At 39.5% G+C, this 21,697-nt stretch overlaps 1 protein-coding gene across 1 annotated transcript in view; it reads left to right on the top strand.

Annotated features, from left to right (window-relative positions):
- ERICH6 (glutamate rich 6) overlaps positions 1-21,697 on the top strand; it is an 89,878-nt gene that overhangs the window by 38,848 nt on the left and 29,333 nt on the right. Inside the window, exons 7-10 of the mRNA XM_036348499.1 lie at positions 168-281; positions 1,256-1,413; positions 1,843-1,913; positions 9,538-9,683. Coding sequence (XP_036204392.1) covers positions 168-281; positions 1,256-1,413; positions 1,843-1,913; positions 9,538-9,683 — 489 coding nt within the window. The remainder of the gene's footprint in view (positions 1-167; positions 282-1,255; positions 1,414-1,842; positions 1,914-9,537; positions 9,684-21,697) is intronic.

The raw sequence follows: 21,697 nt of genomic DNA, 5'->3' as shown, positions 1-21,697 counted from the left end.
TCCCACCAGCTATTTCTGAGAGACTTCAGGGTGTTTGACAGGAGCTCTCAAGTAGCGTTGCACATCTCCATACTCCCGCTGTTCTAATGGGCACTTGCTGGCCTGCCCAGAGCCCTGGCTCCTGCTGCTGCTTGTGGGCAGGTCTTCATTTTTTCCCCTCTCTCAAGGGAGAAGAGGATGAGATATTGCTGACGTGTGAATTTTGTGGGAGTGACCTAAGCACATTTCTTTCTGCTGTGGATATTTATTCTGACAACAGTAGCTCTGAACCAATAAAACAAGTAAGTTCTAAAGCAGGTTTACTAAGGAAATGGTGTTATTTTAAATACCATTTTTAAATATATGTAGTATTTTCTCCTGCATTTTCCCCTTGCATTGCCATTCTTTAAAATTATGTGTTACCAGTCGGGGAAATACAAATCATAAACACAATGGGATACCATTCCACACCCACTAGGATGGCATTAATAAAAAAGACAGATAATAACAAGTGCTGGCAAGGAGGTAGAGTAACTTGAACCCTCATACACTATTAAAGGGGAATATAAAATTGTGCATCTGTGTTGGGAAAAAGTTGGGTAGTTTCTCAAAAGTTACACACACATTTACCATATAACATACAAATCCATTCCAAGGGATGACAAGAAAATTGACAATATATGTCCACACAAAAACTTGTACACAAATGTTAATAACAGCATTATTAATAACAGCCAAAAGGTGAAAATAATCCAATGCCCTTCAACTGATGAATGGGCAAATAAATGTGGTGTATTCATAAAATCAAATATTATCCAGTCATAAGAATTGAAGTACTAATACGTGCTACAACATAGATGAACCTTGAAAACATTATGCTCAGTGAAAGAAGGCAGACACAAAGTACTGCATATTGTATGATTCCATGTATATGAATTGTACAGAACAGGCAATAATAGAGACAGAAAATAGATCAGTGGTTGCCAGAGGCTGAGAGGAAAGGAGGATAGGGAGTAAAGTGTCAATGGGTACAGGTTTCATGTCCTAAATTTGATGGTGGTGATAGTTACACAACTCTGTATACACTAAAAACCATTGAATTGCACACTTTAAATGGGTCAATTGTCTGGTATATGAATTATATCTCAATAAAATTTTTACCAGAAAGTGTTATGATAGATTGTAATTCAAACTCCATTAGCCATTTTTGGTTTTTACCCCCTCTAATTATCTTCACCCAGAACTAAAGAGAAGAAAATGACCTCTTTGTTTTTAGGCCATCTGTTGTAGTTCTTTCCAAAATCTAGTTGATTACATTTATGAGGAAAAACAAAAAATCCAAAGCTCTAAAGAAGAATTCATCTGTATCGACCCTCATACATCCCACGGCACTGAGATGGAGAAATTCAGAGCAAAGGAAAAGGCCCTGCAGAGGTAACATTGACCCTTGGATATTGAAACTCAGATAAGTCCACTTAGAAAGCTCTTTGTAAAATGAACCTTGTTTTTCAAAATACGGAAGTTTGAAGATATATTCCCAATGAAGAAATAAAATTGGCCAAAGCAAACCTATTACAAAACCTGGTGGATGTTATGAGATTCAGGAGCTCCCAGAAACTCAGTGAACTCACTGATTTAAAAATAAAACCTTACCAAGATTCTCAGGACAATTCAGAATTCCTATTTTGGAGAAATTGGTCCACTAAACAAAATGGAGATACATGTGCTTTGATTAAATATATAGACTCACAAGTAATAACAAATTAAAATTACAAGGGATGACATTGAAACAGTTACAATTTGTCATATGCTTTTTACAGCTTGAAACATTAGATTTATGGATTTTTGTTTGTTTGTTTGCAGAAAACAGGAGCAACAAGTAGCCAAAAATTGGGAAATAAAAACAAATGAACGTACTAGTTTCTCTGAAGAAGGTGAGTTCATCAGTGCTCCTATTATAGATCAATCGTACATCAGAAAGCTCATATGTTTGACCAAGAGCTAAAACTGGCATTTTTTTTTATTTTATTAATCCTCACCCAAGGATATTTTTCCATTGACTTTTTTTTAGAGATAGTGGAAAGGAGTGGGAGAGATAGACAGGAAGAGAAACATTGATGTGTGTCACATCAATTGGTTGCCTCCTACATGTGTCCCTCCCAGGGCCAGGGATTGAGCCTGCAACCGAGGTATGTGCCCTTGACCAGAATCTAAGCAGGGGCCCTTAAGTCCACAGAGTGATGCTCTATCCACTGAGCCAAACTATCCAGGGCAAAACTGGCATATTTAAAAAACCGTATTTAAAGTTTTCAGTTCAGTCGATGCATTAGTCAAAATGGCTCAGAAAAGCTGGTGTTTCAAGTCATCCGGCTTTTGAAGTTTTTAGTCTTCATCTAGTTGTTATTGATTGAAGTGAATTAGCAACATCTATAGAGCATGTTACAGATAACTGCAAAGAGCTTTTGGGTTCAGTGTCTTTTGTTTTATTAAGCACATATTCCATTTTGTTTTCAAGCTGGGGTATGGAAAATCTGTCAAAAATAAAACAGATTTCTTTCTTCATAGGTTCCATCAGTCACTTGGCCAGTATAGTTAAAGAGCCGGGACTGTTGAAGGAGTACTGATGTTAGAATCACAAGCTCTGAATTTATATCCTTGCTTTTCTACTTAGAGGCTGTCTGCTTTGGGGTAAATCACTTAATCTTTACAAGCATTAGGCTCCTCCTCTACCACTCAGTGCTATTGAGAAGATAGGGAAAATATATTTTTGTTTTTGTTTTTTAAACTAAATCTCTAGTATAAAGTTCCTTGATAGTCAACTGGTTTCTACTAAGTCTAAGGCCAGAAAATTGCACTTAATGAAAATGAACATTTTTCTGTCTTTTTAATTTATTATTTATTTATTTATTTATTTACTTCCTTCATTGACCTCTCCCGGACCACTCCCACCCCCCAGCACATGCCCTCACCCCCCTTAGTGTCTGTGCACATTGCTTATGCTCATATGCATGTATACAAGTCCTTTGGTTGATCTTTTACACACACACACACACACACACACACACACACACACACACACACACCACTCCTGCCTTCCTCTGAAGTTTGTCTGTTTGATGCTTCTCTGCCTCTGGATCTATTTTTGTTCATCAGTTTATGTTGTTTATTATATTCTACAAATGAGTGAGATCATACTAATATAAATTCAAAGTAAGCATCATCCGGCCCGTTTGAAATGAATAAAACTAAAAAAAAAAAGACTGCACCCTTTTATGTAATGATGCTTACTTTGAATTTATATTAGTTCACACAAACACTCCATCCATGCTTTTGTTCCGGCCCTCCGGTCCAGTTTAAGAACCCATTGTGGCCCTCGAGTCAAAAAGTTTGCCCACCCCTAGGACAGTGATGGCGAACCTTTTGAGCTCGGTGTGTCAGCATTTTGAAAAACCCTAACTTAACTCTGGTGCCATGTCACATATAGAAATTTTTTGATCTTTGCAACCATAGTAAAACAAAGATTTATATTTTTGATATTTATTTTATATATTTAAATGCCATTTAACAAAGAAAAAATCAACCAAAAAAATGAGTTTGCATGTCACCTCTGACATGCATGTCATAGGTTCACCATAACTGCTCTAGGAGCTGTATCGGTATAGATATTGCTACGACATATGTCTGATATTTGGCTGCATATGTATTCTTCTAAGATTTTTATGGTTTACTGCCTTACGTTTAAGTCCTTTATCCATTTTGAGTTTATTTTTGTGTATGGTGTTAGTTGGTGGTCTAATTTCATTTTTGCATGTATCTGTCCAATTTTCCCAACATCATTTATTGAAGAGACTGTCTTAACTCCATTGTATGCTCTTGCCTCCTTTGTCAAATATTAATCAAGCATAATGGCTTGGGTCGATTTCTGGGTTCTGTATTCAGTTCCATTGGTCTATATGTCTATTCTTGTGCCAGTAGCAGGCAGTTTTGAGAACAGTGGCTTTGTAATATAGCTTGATATCTGGATTGTGATCCCGACAACTTTGTCCTTCTTTCTCAGGATTGCTGCAGCTATTTGAGGTCTTTTTTTATTCCTATGAATTTTTGGAGAGTTTGTTCCAGGTCTGTAAAATATACCATTGGTATCTTAGTGGGGGCTGCATTGAATCTATAGATTGCTTTGGGTAGTATGGACATTTTAATTATGTTGATTCTACCAATCCATGAACACAGTATATTCTTCCATTTGTTAATGTCTTCTTTTATATCTTTTTTAATGTCCTGTAGTTTTCTAATTAGAGGTCTTTTACCACCTTAGTTAAGTGTATTCCAGGGTATCATAATTTTTTTGTTGGAATGGTAAATGGGATTTTTTCTTTGTTTCTCTTTCCATGAGTTCATTATTGGTGTATAAAAAGGCTATAAATTTCTCAATGTTAATTTTGTATCCTGCTACAATGCCAAATTCATATATTAAATCTAGTCTTTTTTTTTATGGAGTCTTTGGGGGTTTTCTATGTATAATATTATGTCATCTGCAAATAATGACAGTTTTACTTCTTCTTTTCCAATGTGGGTGCATTTTATTTCTTCTTCTTGTCTGATTGCTATGGCTAGCACTTCCAGTACTATGTCAAACAGGAATGGTGAAAGTGGGCATCCCTGTCTTGTTCCCATTCTTAGGGGAAATGGTTTTAGTTTTTGCCCATTGAGTATGATGTTGGCTGTAGGTTGGTCATATAAGGCTTTTATTATGTTGAGGTATGATCCCTCTATTCCCACTTTGCTGAGAGTTTTTATCATAAAGGGTATTAGATTATGTCAAATGCTTTTTCTGCATCACTTGATATGATTATGTGATTTTTATCTCTAACTTTTTATGTGATGTATCACGTTTATTGATTTATAGATATTGTATCAGGCTTGCATCCATGGAATAAATCCCACTTGGTCATGGTATATGATCTTTCTAATATAATGCTGGATCTGGTTTGCTAGGATTTTAGCATCTATGTTCATCAGAGATATTGGCCTGTAATTCTCTTTCTTTGTAGTGTCTATCTGGTTTTGGGATTAGGGTATTTATTACTGCCTTCATAGAAAGAGCTTGGAAGTCTTCCTTTCTTTTGAATTTTCTGGACTAGTCTGAGGAGGATAGGTTTCAGTTCTTCTTTGAATATTTGGTAAAACTCCCCTGTGAAGCCCTTTGGCCCAGGGCTTTTGTTCGCTGAACATTTTTTGATGACTGATTCAACTTCCTACATAGTTATAGACCTATTCAGATTTTTTTATTCTTCCTGATTGAGTTTTCGAGGTCATATTTTTCTAGGAATATGTCCATTTCTTCTAGGTTGACCAGTTTGTTGGAATAGAGTTGTTCATATTATTTTTGTTTAAAATCCTTTGTATTTCTGTGGGATCTGTTGTTATTTTGCCTCTTTCATTTCTGATTTTGTTTATTTGGATCCTCTCTCTTTACTTCTTGGTGAGACTCACTAGAGATTCATCAATCTTGTTTATATTTTCAAAGAAGTAGCTCTTGGTTTCATTGATCTTTTGTATTGTTGTGTGTTTTTTTGTTTTGGGGCTTTTTGTTTGTTTGTTTGTTTTTGGTCTTTATGTCATTTATTTACACTCTGATCTTTATTTCCTTCCTTCTGCTCACTCTGGGCTTTTCTTGTTGCTCTTTCTTATTCTTTAAGTTGTAGAGTTAGATAATTTATTACCAGTTTTTCTTGTTTTTTGAGGTAGGCCTGTAATGCTATGAACTTCCCTTTTAGGACTGCTTTCATTATGTTCCATATTTTGGATAGTTTTGTTTTCATTGTCATTTGTTTCCAGGATGTTTTTTTATTTCTTCTTTGATCTCTTTGGTAATGCAATCATTGTTTAATAGCATGATATTTAGCCTCCAAGTGTTTGAATTTTTTTGATTGTTTTTATTATAGTTTATTTCTAATATTATGCCATTGAGATCTGATAAGATGCTTGATATGATTTCTATCTCCTTGAATTTGAAGAGAATTTGCCTGTGTCCCAATATGTGGTCTATTTTTGAAAATGTCCCATGTGCACTTGAGAAGAATGCATATTCTGTAGCTTCAGGGTGAAATGTTCTGAAGATGTCAGTTTAGTCCATCTGATCTAGTGAGTCATTTAGGATTGCTGTTTCTTTGCTGATTTTTTGTCTAGAGGATTTATCCAGTGATGTCAACAGGGTATTAAATTCCCCTACTATGACTGTATTGCTGTTGATCTCTCCCTTGATATCTTCCAGAAGTTTTTTTTTTTTTTTTATGTATTTGGGTGCTCCTGCATTGGGTGCATATATGTTTACCAGAGTTATATCCTCTTGTTGTATTGATCCCTTTAGTATTATGAAGTAGCCTTCCTTATCTCTTGTTATGGCCTTAACGTTGAGGTCTATTTTGTCAGATATAAGTATTGCTACCCCAGCTTCTTTTTCATGTCCATTCACCTGAAAAAATGTTTTCCATCCCTTCACTAACTGTGTGAGTTCTTTGTTCTGAGGTAGGTCTCTTATAGACAGCATATATATGGGTCATGTTTTCTTATCCATTCAGCTACCCTATGTCTATTGATTGGACCATTTAATCTATTTACATTTAAGATTATTATTGATAGGTACTTGTTTGTTGCCATTTTTATTCTTTATGCCTGTGCTCCTTCTTCCCTTCCAATTTCTTCTTTTTTACAGCAGTCCCTTTAGCATTTCTTGCATTGCTGGCTTGGTGGTAATAAACTCCCTTAGCCTTGTTTTGTCTATGAATCTCCTTATTTCACCTTCAATTTTGAATGATAGCCTTGCTGGGTATAGTATTTTGAATTCAGTCCCTTGCTTTGCATCACTTTATATATTTTATTCCATTCCCTTTTGGCCTGAAGTGTTTCTGTTGAGAAATCAGTTGATAGCCTAATGAGAGATCCCTTATAAATAACTTTCTGTCTCTCTCTGGCAGCCTTTAAGATTCGCTCTTTGTCATTTACGTTTGCCATTGTAAGTACTATGTGTCTTGGTGTGGGTCTTTTGGTGTTCATTTTGTTTGGGACTCATTGTGCTTGTGTACCTTTTTTCTTCCCCAAATCAGGGAAGATTTTTTGTTATTTTTTTTTAAATATATTTTATTGATTTCTTACAGAGAGGATGGGAGAGGGACAGAGAGTTAGAAACATCAATGATAGAGAAACATTGATCAGCTGCCTCCTGCACACTCCCTACTTGGTATGTGTCTGCAACCAAGGTACATGCCCTTGACTGGAATCGAACCTGGGACCCTTGAATCTGCAGGCCGACGCTCTATCCATTGAGCCAAACCAGTTAGGGTTCAGGGAAATTTTTTGTCATTATTTCTTCAAATAAGTTTTCTAATCCTTGCTCCTCTTCTTGTACTTCTGGTACCCCTCTTATATGTATGTTACTTAGTTTCATGTTGTCCCAAAGCTTTCTTAGGCTCTCCTCCTGCTTTCTAATGTTTTTCTCCAATTGCTGTTCAGATTGGGTGTGTTTTGCTGCTCTATCTTTTAACTCACAAATTCGGTCCTCTGCTTCTTCTAGTCTATTGTTGAAACCTCCATCATGTTTTTTATTGTAACTATATCAGTTTTGATTTCCTCCTGATTCTTACATAAGTTGTTGATCCTTTCATCCTTCCGGTTTATGAACTATGACCCTTACTCTGAATTCTTTTTCTGACATATTGCATGCCTCTGTTTCATTTCTTTTTCTGGCAAGTCCTTTTTTTTTTCCCTAGGGGGTTGTTTCTTTGCCTCCCCATTTTTGCTGTCTCTTTCTGGCCCTGGGAACCCTGCTTTGGATTTGAGAGGTTAAAGATCTTATTAGGGCAATGGTCCAGAAATCGTTAACCCAGAGGCTGGGTCTGCCTTGAATTTCACACCTTTATTGTCTCTGCTCTGAGTTGTATTCCCTTCTCCCACGGATCTGGTTCCTCAGTTGTCTGCTTTGGGTTTTTTTTTTAAATCCTCACCTGAGGATATTTTTCCATTGATCTTTAGAGAACAGAAGAGAGAGGGAAAGACAGAGAGAAATACTGATGTGAGAGAATCACATCTATTGGTTTCCTCCTGCACGAGCCCCAACCAGGGCCTGGGCCAGGGAGGAGCTTGCAACTGAGGTATGTGCCCTTGACTGGAATCAAACCCAGGACCCTTTGGTCCATAGGCTGACACTCTATCCAATGATCCAAACTGGCTAGGGCTCAGTTGTCTGCTTTAGATGCTTGGGGTAGTGGGAGCATGTGCACAATTCCTCTGATGTGAAACTCCCTGTGAAGACCCAGAGCATGCAATTTGCTGTGTGGCTCCAGCACCCATGGCATGGTGGCATCCTAGGTCCCTCAGGTGGCACACTTGCAGCGCTGTCCTGTGGCTCCTGAGTAGGCACACTGGCTTGCTCCAGGATGCTTCTGCAGTGCTTTCCTATGGCTCAGAGTGAGGCGTGTGCTTGGTTGCTCCAGGTAGCCCCTGCAGAACTGTCCCAGGGACTGGGGGGAAATGAGTATGGGCTCCTCTGGGTCACACAGTCTGAGCTCCTGTGTGGTCTGAGTGGGATGCATGCTAGGTTGCTCCAGTTCACCCCTCCTCAGTGTAGAAGGAGGTTGGGTTGCCCTGGGTCGCTCAGTCCATTCTCCCCTGTCACCCAGGGTGAGATGTGCATTGGGTTGCTCTGGATGGCCCTGGAAGGACTGTCCCAGGAGCCTGGTTGGAGTGGGGGCAGATTTCTCTGGGCCGCAGAGACATAACTCCCCTGTGGTCTGGACTGGGTTATGTTCTGTGTTCCTCCGGGTCACCCCAACAGCAGGTCCCGGGGCTGGGGGTGGAGCAGGTGCCAGGTGGCTATGGTTCAGGCTAGCGGCATGATTCTGGGGTCTAGGGAAGGGGTGAGACATAGGATTCCCTCTGGCTTGCACTCACTGCAGGATCTTGAAGCCAGATCCTAGGATACTCAGTCCCAGGAAGCTGGTGAGGAGGCCTGCTGTGGGAGCTCACTCTGACAGCCCGCGCTCCCTGCAGACATTTGGGGGCCTGCCAGGAGGTACTGCACCACTTACTGCCTGGGCACAGTGGTGGTTCCACATGGGTCATGGCTGGCAAGTGGTGTTCTTTAGGCATCCTCTCCCCTTCCTTATTGAAAACTGTCTCCTCAGCTGTGTCTAATTTGTAATTCAGGGTGGATATTCTATGATTTAATTGCTTTCCTGGCCTGTCCCTAGGAGGAGGTGCAGGACACTGCTGCCTGTTCGGCCACCATTTTTGCTTCCAGATCAAGGTGCTGGATCCCAAAGCAATTCTCATTTTTCTTTTTTTAACAAAGGAATAAATGGTCTCATTTTTTTTTTTAACAAAGGAAGGTTCCTCACTTTAATTTATTTAAGGTTCTCATTTTTATACCATTAAAATATGCCTGATGAAGCAATGCATTTGCAATAGTTTAAAATTCATTTTAGTATACAGGTTTTGGAAAATTTAAAACATATATGTACTTCATGTGATTCTTTTTCTTTTTTATTCTTTTCCTTTTAGAGCCAAAGCACTGTAAAACAATTTCTTATCAACTTTCTGTGGATATTCCAGAAAAAAAGATAGTTGATGACAAACTATTTGATTTTGAACTAGATAAAAGAAACATGTCCATCACTAGTTGTGATTCTAGGACAGCATGTGGAAAGGTAATTAGCTTGTAATTTTTTTTCTTGCTACTCTTTAAAAAATAGTTTTACCTAAAAGTATAAAAGCTATCATGATGAATATGGCAGCTTATGTACATGGCACATTTAATTATGTGTCAAAAAGAATTGGTATAGCCTGGCTGGCGTGGCTCAATGGTTGAGCATCAATCTATGAAATAGAAGGTCATGATTTGATTCCTGGTCAGGGTACATGCCCATGTTTTGGGCTCGATCCCCAGTGGGTATATGCAGGAGGCAGCTGATCAATAATTCTCTCTCATCATTGACATTTCTATCTCTCTCTCGCTCTCCCTTCCCCTCTCAATAAAAAAAAATGTATTTTTGTAAAAAAGTAATTGGTATAGCCTTGGCATTTTAACTTCTACTAGACTTTACAACAATACTTTATATATGTTTTATGGGGGACTAGTTTGGTTGAAACCTTCTTACTTTAAAATGTAAATGTAAATTGTACATTAAGGAACATTTGGAACCCTTTGAAGACTAAATAGAAAGGGGAAAAGACACTAAAACTCTCAACCACTTCCAAAAGAGATCATTAATATTTCAATATTTTCTAGACCTGCAATAGCCTATATTGCATACTATTACATACAGCTAAATTTAAAATAACTAAAATTAAATAAAATTTAAGCTGTTATTCTCTTTTGTTACTGTTGTTAATCCTCACCTGAGGATATTTTTTCCATTGATTTTTTTAGAGAGAATGGAAAATAGAGGAGAGACAGAGAGAGAGAAGAACATTGATGTAAGAGAGATACATTGATTGGTTGCCTCCTGTAGGTGCTCCCTGGACCCTTCAGTCTGTAGGCTGACGCTGTAACCACTGAGCCTCCAGCCAGGGCTAAACTGTAGTTCTTTAGTTATACTAGCCACATGTCAAGTATTAAATAGCTGTGTGTAACTAATTGCTACCAAATTGCAGGGCAGATATAGAACATTTTTATGGTCACCAAAAGTTCTGTTAGACAATACCCATTGTGGACAATTTTATGCGTTGGTGTTTGTTAACATACTTATAATTATATTACACTAGAGGCCCAGTGCACAATTTCGTGCATGGGTGGGGTCCCTCAGCCCAGCTGGTGATCAGAGCTGATTGGGGCCATCTCACCCAGTCCTGATGGGGGCCAATAGGGGCTGGCCAGCTAAGAGGAGGGACTGTGGGAGGTTGGCTGGCCACAGTAGGTTGGCTGTGGGAGCACACTGACCACCAGGGGGCAGCTCCTGCATTGAGTGTCTGCCCCCCTGGTGGTCACTGCGTGTTATAGTGACCAGTCAACTGGTCATTCGGTCACTTAGGCTTTTATATAGAGAGATATGTAATTTTTACCTCCTTTTAAACTCAATTATAAAAAATATTTACCATAATATTGTGTGGCTTATATTAACATTATTTTTTAATATCTATGTGCTTTTTCATATAATTTATCTAAACATTCCCCTCGCATTGGACATACAGATTCTCAACAGTTTTTTTGTTATACAAAATAACATTGCTTTGAATATCTTTGTGTATATGATTATTTATTTTTTTAATATATTTTATTGATTTTTTTTTACAGAGAGGAAGGGAGAGGGATAGAAAGTTAGAAAAATCGATGAGAGAGAAACATCGATCAGCTGCCTCCTGCACACTCCCTACTGGGGATGTGCCCACAACCAAGGTACATGCCCTTGACCAGAATTGAACCTGGGACCCTTGAATCCACAGGCTGATGCTCTATCCACTGGGCCAAACTAGTTAGAGCTACATTTATTTCTTATGTAGGTATAATTCCTAAGAATAGATTCCTAGAAATTAAATTATGAGATGAGGTTTGTTTCTCTTGGGTGACATAGAATTTAAGGGGTGGCAGTGAACTGAAGTAGCTGGCAAAATCAAATACAAAAACTATCTGGAGGAATATTACTCATCCAGCCCTCAAATTACTCCTATAAATTATCTTTCAAGTTCAATTACCAGCACACATGTAAAAGAACCAAGGACACTAGGAAACAACACCACAATAAAAAAATCCAGACCGGAAACCAAGATGGCGGCATAGGTAAACACAGGAAATTGCTGCCTCACACAATCACTTCAAAAATACAACTAAAAGACAAAATGGACATCATCCAGAACCACAGGAAGGCTGGCTGAGTGGAAATTTTACAACCAGAAGGAAAGAGAAAAGCACACTGAGACTCAGAGGAGGTGCAGAAGCAAAGTGCAGAGGTACGGAGCTGCATGTGGAAAGGGCTGGCAACTGAGGACAGTGTTGTCTTTTTCAAATGGGAGGGAGTCTCAAGCTCCTAACTGCTCTGAACTCCAGTTCCAGGTGAGTCTCTGGGGACCCAGATTCATAAGGGGGGAAACTGGACTGTCTGGCAGTGGGTGGAACACGAGGGTGGCTTTCTCTCAAAGGTACTTGCAGCGATTACCGGGACACTGAGATGCAGGGCCCCTTAGGGTAGGACAGAGGAGCAGCCATAGCTGCTTGCTCAGCCCTGTTGATCCCCTAAGATCCCACCACACCCAATCTGTGGCAGAGGCTTTTGCATATGAAAGGCCTGGCCCTTTGCAACCTGAAAATTACCTAACAAACTGCAGCTGGGTCAGAGAGACCCAGAACTTCCAAAAGAAGGCCCAAGGCCCCACAGCAGCTTGCATTGCTTCACAGCTGGGCCTCATCTGGGCACCTCCAAACCCCCAAAAAAGAAGATGAATCTGAAGATCTCTCTATTGCTCCTGCTGGGTAGCCTCAGGGAGAGGTTAAATTAGCACCTCCTTAGAGATCCAAGAGCCAGTGTACCGAGTGGTCAGAGTGGGACCATCCAAATTACAACTCCTCAGATCCATAAGGGACACACTCAGGGGGCAGAATCAGTGAGCACCGAAGCCCCATTGAAGCAAGTCTTGCCCCAGAAGGATGTCTCCAGCACAGAAGTTCTCCCACTGTAGACACAGCTTGATTCTCACAGGCAATTGGCCTGGAGGTCAATTCTTCCCAGTGATACCTACAACAATCAAGGCTTAACTACAACAAGACTGTGCACAAAGCCCACAAATGGGTGCACCAAGTGTGTCCACCTCAGGTAACTGGGGAGGCTGAGCTACTGGGCCCTATAGGACACCTAGCACACAAAGCCACTCTATCAACACAGGGAAGCATAAAAAAATGCGGAGACAAAGAAACAGGTCACAAATGACAGAAATGGAGGAAAGCAAAATACTGGATATAGAGTTCAAAACCACATTTATAAGGTTTTTCAAGAATTTTCTAGAAACCACCAATAAATTTAGTGAGACCCTCAAGAAATCTAGTGAGACCCTCGAGGATATGAAAAAGGACCAACTAGAAATTACGTATACACTGACTGAAATAAAGAATATTATACAGAGTTCCAACAGCAGACTAGAGGATCGCAAGAATCAAGTCAAAGATTTGAAATACGAAGAAGCAAAAAACACCCAACCGGAAAAACAGAAAAAAGAATCCAAAAATATGAACGTAGTGTAAGGAGCCTCTGGGGCAACTTCAAGCATACCAGCATCCAAATTATAGGGGTGCCAGAAGAAGAGAGAGAGCAAGATATTGAAAACCTATTTGAAGAAATAATGACAGAAAACTTCCCCTACCTGGTCAAAGAAATAGACTTACAAGTCCAGGAAGCACAGAGAACCCCAAACAAAAAGAATCCAAAGAGGACCACACCAAGACACATCATAATTAAAATGCCAAGAGTAAAAGACAAAGAGAGAATCTTAAAAGCAGCAAGAGAAAGACAGCCAGTTACCTACAAGGGAGTACCCATACGACTGTCAGCTGATTTCTCAACAGAAACTTTGCAGGCCAGAAGGGAGTGGCAAGAAATATTCAAAGTGATGAATGCCAAGAACCTACAACCAAGATTACTTTATCCAGCAAAGCTATCATTCAGAATTGAAGGTCAGATGAAGAGCTTCACAGATAAGGAAAAGCTAAAGGAGTTTATCACCACCACACCAGTATTATATGAAATGCTGAAAGGTATCCTTTAAGAATAGAAAGAAGTAAAAGGTAAAGATACAAATTATGAACAACAAATAAACATCTATCAACAAGTGAATCTAAAAATCAAGTGAATAAATAATCTGATGAACAGAATAAACTGGTGAGTATAATAGAATCAGGGTCATAGAAAGGGAGTGGACTGACTATTCTCAGGGAAGAAAGGGGTGTGGGGGTGCAGGAAGAGACTGGACAAAAATTGTATACCTATGGATGAGGACAGTAGGGGAGGGGGAGTAAGGGCAAGAGGTTAGGGTGGGAACCAGGCGGAGGGGAGCTATGGGGGGTAAAAAGAGGAACAACTGTAATAATCTGAACAATAAAGATTTAATTTTTTAAAAAATCCAGAGAAATAATATCCAATAAGAAAAGGCCTGCAAAGACTTTGGAAATTGAAATAATCTATGTTTATAAAAATAAAAGATTGACTTCAAGATATTTGAAGGGAACAGAATACTATAAAGTGACATAACAGGTTTGAAAAGAAAAAATAAACTTACAGAGATGAAAACAAAACAACTGAAATTGAAAACTTAAAAGAGAGTTAAAGATAATAACAAAATTCATCATGGGGACAAAAAAAGTAAGGAAAACACAAGAGAGTGTACGATGTGAAAATAAAATGAGGGGCCTAAAATGTATTTATTCAAAATCCCAGAAGGAGAGGAGAAAGATAATCAGGCAGAGGTAGTATTTGAAAAGATAATGGGCAATCTTTTCAGAACTGATAAAAGAGACTGACCCACAGAATTAAGAAACCAAATAAATCCCAAGCAAGGTGATTTATTTTGTAAATACTACACACTTTGCAGTGACAAATACATAGCTCAACTTTCAGACTTTGATAAATTTAAGTTTGCTTGATGAAATGTCTAGAGTTGCCAGACATTTAAAAAATAATAAAAGCAGAGAGTATAACCTCCCAGCTAGTAGAGGTTGAACAAAAAATAGAACAATTTATTTGAAATACCCCCCAAAAAAAGAAAGAATAAGAGAAGAAAAAAGCAGGTGGAAAACATCAAGGATTGTCAGAAATTATATTATATGTAAATAGACTAAATATCCCAGTTAATAGACAAAGATTGCCAATCTATATAATAAAAGCCTAATATCTTAATTGACTGAACAATGGAAGGAACTGCAGAATGACTGGTTGCTATGATGTGCACTGATCACCAGGGGGCAAATGCTCAAAGGAGGAGCTGCCCCGAGCCTGCAGGCCCCAGGCCAGCCAAGGCAGGTGTGAGCAGTGGCCCCCAAAATGGTGCCAGGCTGATCAAGGTGGGTGCCAGCAGGGGCCCCCAATCATCCTGCCAGTCACCCCACAGATCGGCCCTGATTGCCAGCCAGGCCTAGGGACCCTACCTGTGCACAAATTTCGTGCACTGGGCCTCTAGTTAAAAAATAAAAAGTCAACCATATACTGTTTATAAGAGACACATTTAAAATATATGAATACAGCCCAGCTGGTGTGGCTCAGTGGTTGAGCAACAAGCTACGAACCAGGAGGTCACTGTTCGTTTCCTAGTCAGAGCACATGCTCGGGTTGCAGACTCAATCCCCAGTAGGGGGCATGTAGGAGGCAGTTGATCAATAATTCTCTCTCATCATTGATGTTTCTATCTCTCTCCCTCTCCCTTCCTCTCTGAAATCAGTAAAAAATATATTTAAAATATAAGGATAGAAAAAGATTATATATAAATAAGTAAAAATAATATATTGTGAAAATACTAATGAGCATTACTAGAGATAAAGAGGATCACTTAAGAATCATAATAATTTTAATCTACCATGAAGATATAACATTACAAAATATTTTCCCATATTAATATAGTTTCAAAATATATATAAAAGAAAATTTCATAGAAATAAAAATATTTTAATTCATAATCTAATGGGATGCTTTAACCTATTACTCACATAATTGAGAGGACTATTAGACTAAAAAGGAGCAATAATACAGTAGAATATTTGAACATCCCATTTAACAAATTTGTTCATGGAATGGAAGATTAAATAGTTTAAATATGACATTCTTTCCAAATTTCAAATTCTAACAGGATGGTATATTTGCATATGTGTGGGGGGGGGAAGCAGTATTGGCAAGTTGATTCTAATATTTACATGGAAATATAAATAATCTAGAATAGGCAAGACATTCTTGAGAAGAATGCTGGGAAGTATGGAAACATAGTCTACCAGATAATTAAGACCTATTCTATATAATAAAAGGCTAATATAAAAATCAACCAAAAGATGGAATGACTGGTCACTATAACATGCACTGACCACCACAGCAGCGGTGACAGGAGCCTTGCCAGGCTGGGAGGTACAATGGAGGTAACTGGAGCCTCTCCCGCCTCCGCAGCAGCGCTTGCGGCAAGCCAAGTGATAAGGAGCAAGCAGGCAGGCAGTTAGGAGTGAGAGGTCCTGGATTGCTAGAGAGTGCAGGCCAGGCTGAGGAACATGCCCCTGCCTCCCGTGCACAAATTTCATGTACTGGGCCTCTAGTTATAAAATATAGTGATCAAGACAGTGTAATGTTATGGAAAGATAAACAAAGAATAAATAGTCCAGAACAGACTCACACATACATAAATGTCTGATTTATAACAGCAGTGGCACTGCTTAATAATGGAGATAGGAAAGTTTTTAAAACATAGCACTGGGACAGTCAGGTATCCATAGTTTTTTAGTGAAATTGGAACCACTACCTCACATCAGATGTAAAAATCAATTCCAAGTGGATTAAAGACCTAAATGTGAAATTCAAAAATGCAAAGATTTCCTTTATATAGGAGAATAGTTATATTACCTTATATTAGGGAAAGATTTACTAAAAATCTATAAAAGATTTTTAAAAATATATTTCATTGATTTTTTTACAAAGAGGAAGGGAGAGGGATAGAGAGTTAGAAACATCGATGAGAGAGAAACATCAATCAGCTGCCTCCTGCACACTCCCTACTGGGGATGTGCCCGCAACCAAGGTACATGCCCTTGAGTGGAACCAAACCCAGGACCCTTTAGTCCCCAGGCCGATGCCCTATCCACTGAGCCAAACTGGTCAGGGCTCCATAAAAGATTTAATAAATTAAAATTAAAGGTGTGGCCCTGGCCAGTATCGCTCGGTTGGTTGGGCATTGTCCTTTGCACTGAAAAGTTGTTGGTTGGATTCCTGGCCAGGGCACAGGCCAGGGTTGTGGGCTCCATCCCCAGTGAGGGGCATGTAGGAGGCAGCCAACCAATTTTTTGCTCTCACATAAGAGTTTCTCAGCCGAAACCGGTTTGCTCAGTGGATAGAGCGTCGGCCTGTGGACTGAAAGGTCCCAGGTTCGATTCCGGTCAAGGGCATGTACCTGGGTTGCAGGCATATCCCCAGTAGGAGATGTGCAGGAGGCAGCTGATCGATGTTTCTCTCTCATCAATGTTTCTAACTCTCTATCTCTCTCCCTTCCTCTCTGTAAAAAATCAATAAAATATATTTTTTTAAAAAAAGAGTTTCTCTCTCTCTCTCTCTCTCTCTCTCTCTCTCTCTCTCTCTCTCTCTCTTTCTCTCTCTCTCTCTCTCTCTCTCTCTCTCTCTCTCTCTCTCTCTCTCAAAATCTTATTAATGAGAACCAAGATGGCAGCATAAGGTATACACCAGTATGTGCTGCCCCGGACAACCACACTAAAACTACAACTAAAAGACAAAATGGCTATCATCCACAACCATGGGAAAGCTGGCTGAGTGGAAGTTCTACAACTAGAAGGAAAGAAAAAAGTGAATTGAGACTGGGTAGGAGGTGCGGAGGCACCAAGAGCAGAGGTATGGAGGCAAGTGAAACAGGCTGGCAACTGGGTGCACTGTTTTTTTCAATCAGAAGGGAGATACAAGATCCTGACTGCTCTGAACTCCAGTTTCCGGCGAGACTCTGGGGACCCAGACTCCTACAAGGAGAAACTGGACTGTCTGGCATCGGGTCGGAAATCGAGGGTGGCTTTCTCACAGAGCTGCTCTCAGGGATCATTGATATTGTGGGGGCATGGGACTCGGGGACGCAGAGACCCGGAGACCCAGAGACACAGAGACAGCTGACTGATAGCCATCACTGTTTGCTCCACCCTGGAGATTCCCTGAGACCCCGCCCCACCCAATTTACAACCCCACCCAAGCTGTGCCCAGCAGCTTTTGCATATGAATCGGCTGTCCTTTCACAGCCTAACCTAACAACCGGCAGCTGGGTCAGAGACCTCCAAAACCTCCAAACCCCAAACAAAGAGGAGAAATCTGCAGATCTAGCTGTAGCTCCTGCTGGATGGACTCATGCAGTGGCTGAATTTGCACCTCCTTGGAGATCCAGGAGCCAGTTTATCCAGTGGTCAGATACCAGATTACAACTCCTCAGATCCATAAGTGACACACTCATGGGGCAGACTCAATGAGCACCAAAGCCCCACTGAAGCAAGTCTTGCCCCATAAGGGTGTCTTCAGCACAGTTCTCGCACTGTAAACACAGGTGATTCTCACAGGCAATTGGCCTGGAGGTCAATTCCTCCCAGTGATACCTACAACAATCAAGGCTTAACTACAACAAGACTGTGCACAAAGCCCACAAAGGGGTGCACCAAGAGTGTCCACCTCAGGTAATTGGGGAGGCTGAACCACTGGGTCCTATAGGACACCTAGCACTAAAAGCCACTCTATCAACACAGGGAGGCATAAAAAAATGCAGAGACAAAGAAACAGGACACAAATGACAGAAATGGAGGAAAGCAAAATACTGGATATAGAGTTCAAAACCACACTTTTAAGGTTTTTCAAGAACTTTCTAGAAACTGCCGATAAATTTAGTAAGACCCTCAAAAAGTCTGGTGAGACCGCCGATAAATGTATTGAGACCCTCAAGAAATCTAATGAGACCCTCGAGGTTATGAAAAAGGACCAACTAGAAATTAAGCATACACTGACTGAAATAAAGGATATTATGCAGAGTTCCAACAGCAGACTAGAGGATCGCAAGAATCAAGTCAAAGATTTGAAATACAAAGAAGCAAAAAACACCCAACCGGAAAAGCAAAATGAAAAAAGAATCCAAAAATATGAAGATAGTGTAAGGAGCCTCTGGGACAACTTCAAGTGCACCAACATCCGAATTATAGGGGTGCCAGAAGAAGAGAGAGAGCAAGATATTGAAAACCTATTTGAAGAAAGAATGACAGAAAACTTCCCCTACCTGATGAAAGAAATAGACTTACAAATCCAGAAAGCGAAGAGAACCCCGAACAAAAGGAATCCAAAGAGGACCACACCAAGACACATTATCATTAAAATGCCAAGAGCAAAAGACAAAGAGAGAATCTTAAAAGCAGCAAGAGAAAAACAGTTAGTTACCTATAAGGGAGTACCCATACGACTGTCAGCTGATTTCTCAACAGAAACTATGCAGGCCAGAAGGGAGTGGCAAGAAATATTCAAAGTGATGAATAGCAAGAACCTACAACCAAGATTACTCTACCCAGAAAAGCTATCATGTAGAATTGAAGGTCAGAAAAAGAGCTTCACAGACAAGAAAAAGCTAAAGGAGTTCATCACCACCCAACCAGGATTATATGAAATGCTGAGGGGTATTCTTTAAGAAGAGGAAGAAGAAGAAAAAGGTAAAGATAAAAATTATGAACAACAAAGTGATAACAAATACATATCTATCAACAAGTGAAACTAAAAATTAAGTCAATAAAAAAATCTGATGAACAGAATAAACTGGTTAATATAATTGAAGCAGGGGCATAGAAAGGGAGTGGACTGCCGTAAGCAGTTTGGCTCAGTGGAAAGAGTATCAGCCTACAGACTGAAAGGTCCCAGGTTCGATTCCAGTCAAGGGCATGTACCTTGGTTGCAGGCACATCCCCAGTAGGGAGTGTGCAGGAGGCAGCTGATCGATGTTTCTCTCTCATCAATGTTTCTGACTCTATCCCTCTCCCTTCCTCTCTGTAAAAAATCAATAAAATATATTTTTTTAAAAAAAGAAAGGCAGTGGACTGACAATTCTCAGGGGGAAAGGGGTGTGAGGGGTGCAGGAAGAGATTGGACAAAAATCTTACACCGAAGGATGAGGACAGTGGCGGGGGGTAAGGGCATGGGGTGGAGTGGGAACCAGGTGGAGGGGAGCTATGGGGGGGAAAAGAGAAACATCTGTAATAATCTGAACAATAAAGATTTATTTTTAAAAAAGAAAATGCTAAAAAAGTCTTATTAAAAAATTAAAGTTATGAAAGACAAGCCAAGAAGCGATAGTTATTTGCAGCACATGTGACATACAAAAGGTTTATATCCTAAATGTAAAAAGACATGAAAAAAGTCCATCTAATAGAAAATGGGCCAAAAAATTTGCATACTTCTCAAAGGAAAAATTCAAATGATCTATAAACATATATAAGGAGTTTAACCTCATTAGTAACATGGGAAAGGAAAATTAAAACTACAATTAGGGATCAGTGCATACCTATCATATTGGCAAAAAAAAAAATATTAAAAAACTTAAGTCTGATAATACTGTATTGGAAAATATATAGAGCAACAATGCTATTATTTGCCTCTGGTAAGAATGTAAATTGGTACAACTTGGAAGTCATTTTTGCATTATCTAGTAAACTAGAAGACAGACATATCTTGGGATTTGCAATTCCTCTTCTGAAAGGAACTGGGTACCAGTATACATACATAAGAATATTCACAGTGTCATTGTTTATAATATACAAATGAAAGTTATTGGACTACAGCTACATACTGGGACATGTATCAATGTTGACAAAAAAATAAAATAATAAAAATATATAATGTATGATTCCATTTCTGTAAAATTTAAAATGGTAAAATTACACTATATTGTTTAGAAATTAGGGCTCGTGATTATGTCTAGGAAGGATATTAGCTTTGGGATAGATGCTCTGAGGTCTTCTAGGTATCAGCACTGTGCTTTCTTGACTCAGGTGGTGATAACAGGGGCATTTATAATTACTGATTAACAAAATAGCATTTTTTAACAACTATATGAATATATTTCATATTTTTAAGAATGAAAAATGTATTATCTTCTAAAAAAAATAGCAACATTTAGATAAAATTTAGGTTGTTTCACTGTTTTACCCTAGGAATTCTTTGTCTTTAAAGCTTTTTATTGATTTTTAGAGAGAGAGGAAGGGAGAGGGATAGAAAGAGAGAAACATTGATGATAGAGAAACAATGTCAATCAACTGCCTCCTGCACACCCCCTACTTGGGATTGAGCCCACAACCTGGGCATGTGCTCTGATGGAATCCAACCAGTGATCTCTTGGTTGCTGGGTCAAAGCTCAACCACTGAGCAACGCTGGCCAGGAACCCCTAGGAATCCCTGTATCTATTTTATCACAGTTCAAGATTGGGAATAAGTAGAATCAAATTGAATTTTTTATTTATTTTTTTTGAATCTTTTATTTTATTATAAAATATTCTTGGGGACAAATTTATATCCCTATCAAGTATCTAATCTAATAAAAGGAAAATATGCAATTGACCATACCTTTGCTCCAGCTTAAGCCATGCCCACCAGCCAATCAGAGCGACTATATGAAAATTAACCCAACCAAGATGGCGGCCGGCAGCCACGGAGCTGGAGTGAGCAGGAGGCTTGGTTGCTCCAGTAATGGAGGAAGCCAAGCTTCCCACCTGCCTCAGCCGGCTCTGAGCTCCACTGAAGGCAACAAAGCTTCAATTATAGAAGATAAATAAACCTCAGATACCTGCTTTCAGCCGGGTTGTGGCCACGAAGCTGGAGCGAGCAGGAGGCTTGGTTGCTCCAGTGATGGAGGAAGCCAAGCTCCCCTCCCGTCCTGGCCGGCTCTGAGCTACACTGAAGGCAACAAAGTTTCAATTATAGAAGGTAAATAAATCTCAGAATTTAAAAAAAGAAAAGAAAAAAAGGAAAGGCTGGGA

The sequence above is a fragment of the Myotis myotis genome, unplaced genomic scaffold (genome assembly GCF_014108235.1).
Source record: "Myotis myotis isolate mMyoMyo1 unplaced genomic scaffold, mMyoMyo1.p scaffold_m19_p_2, whole genome shotgun sequence".
Taxonomy (NCBI): Eukaryota; Metazoa; Chordata; class Mammalia; order Chiroptera; family Vespertilionidae; genus Myotis; species Myotis myotis.
This window is presented reverse-complemented; position numbering and strand designations above follow the sequence as displayed.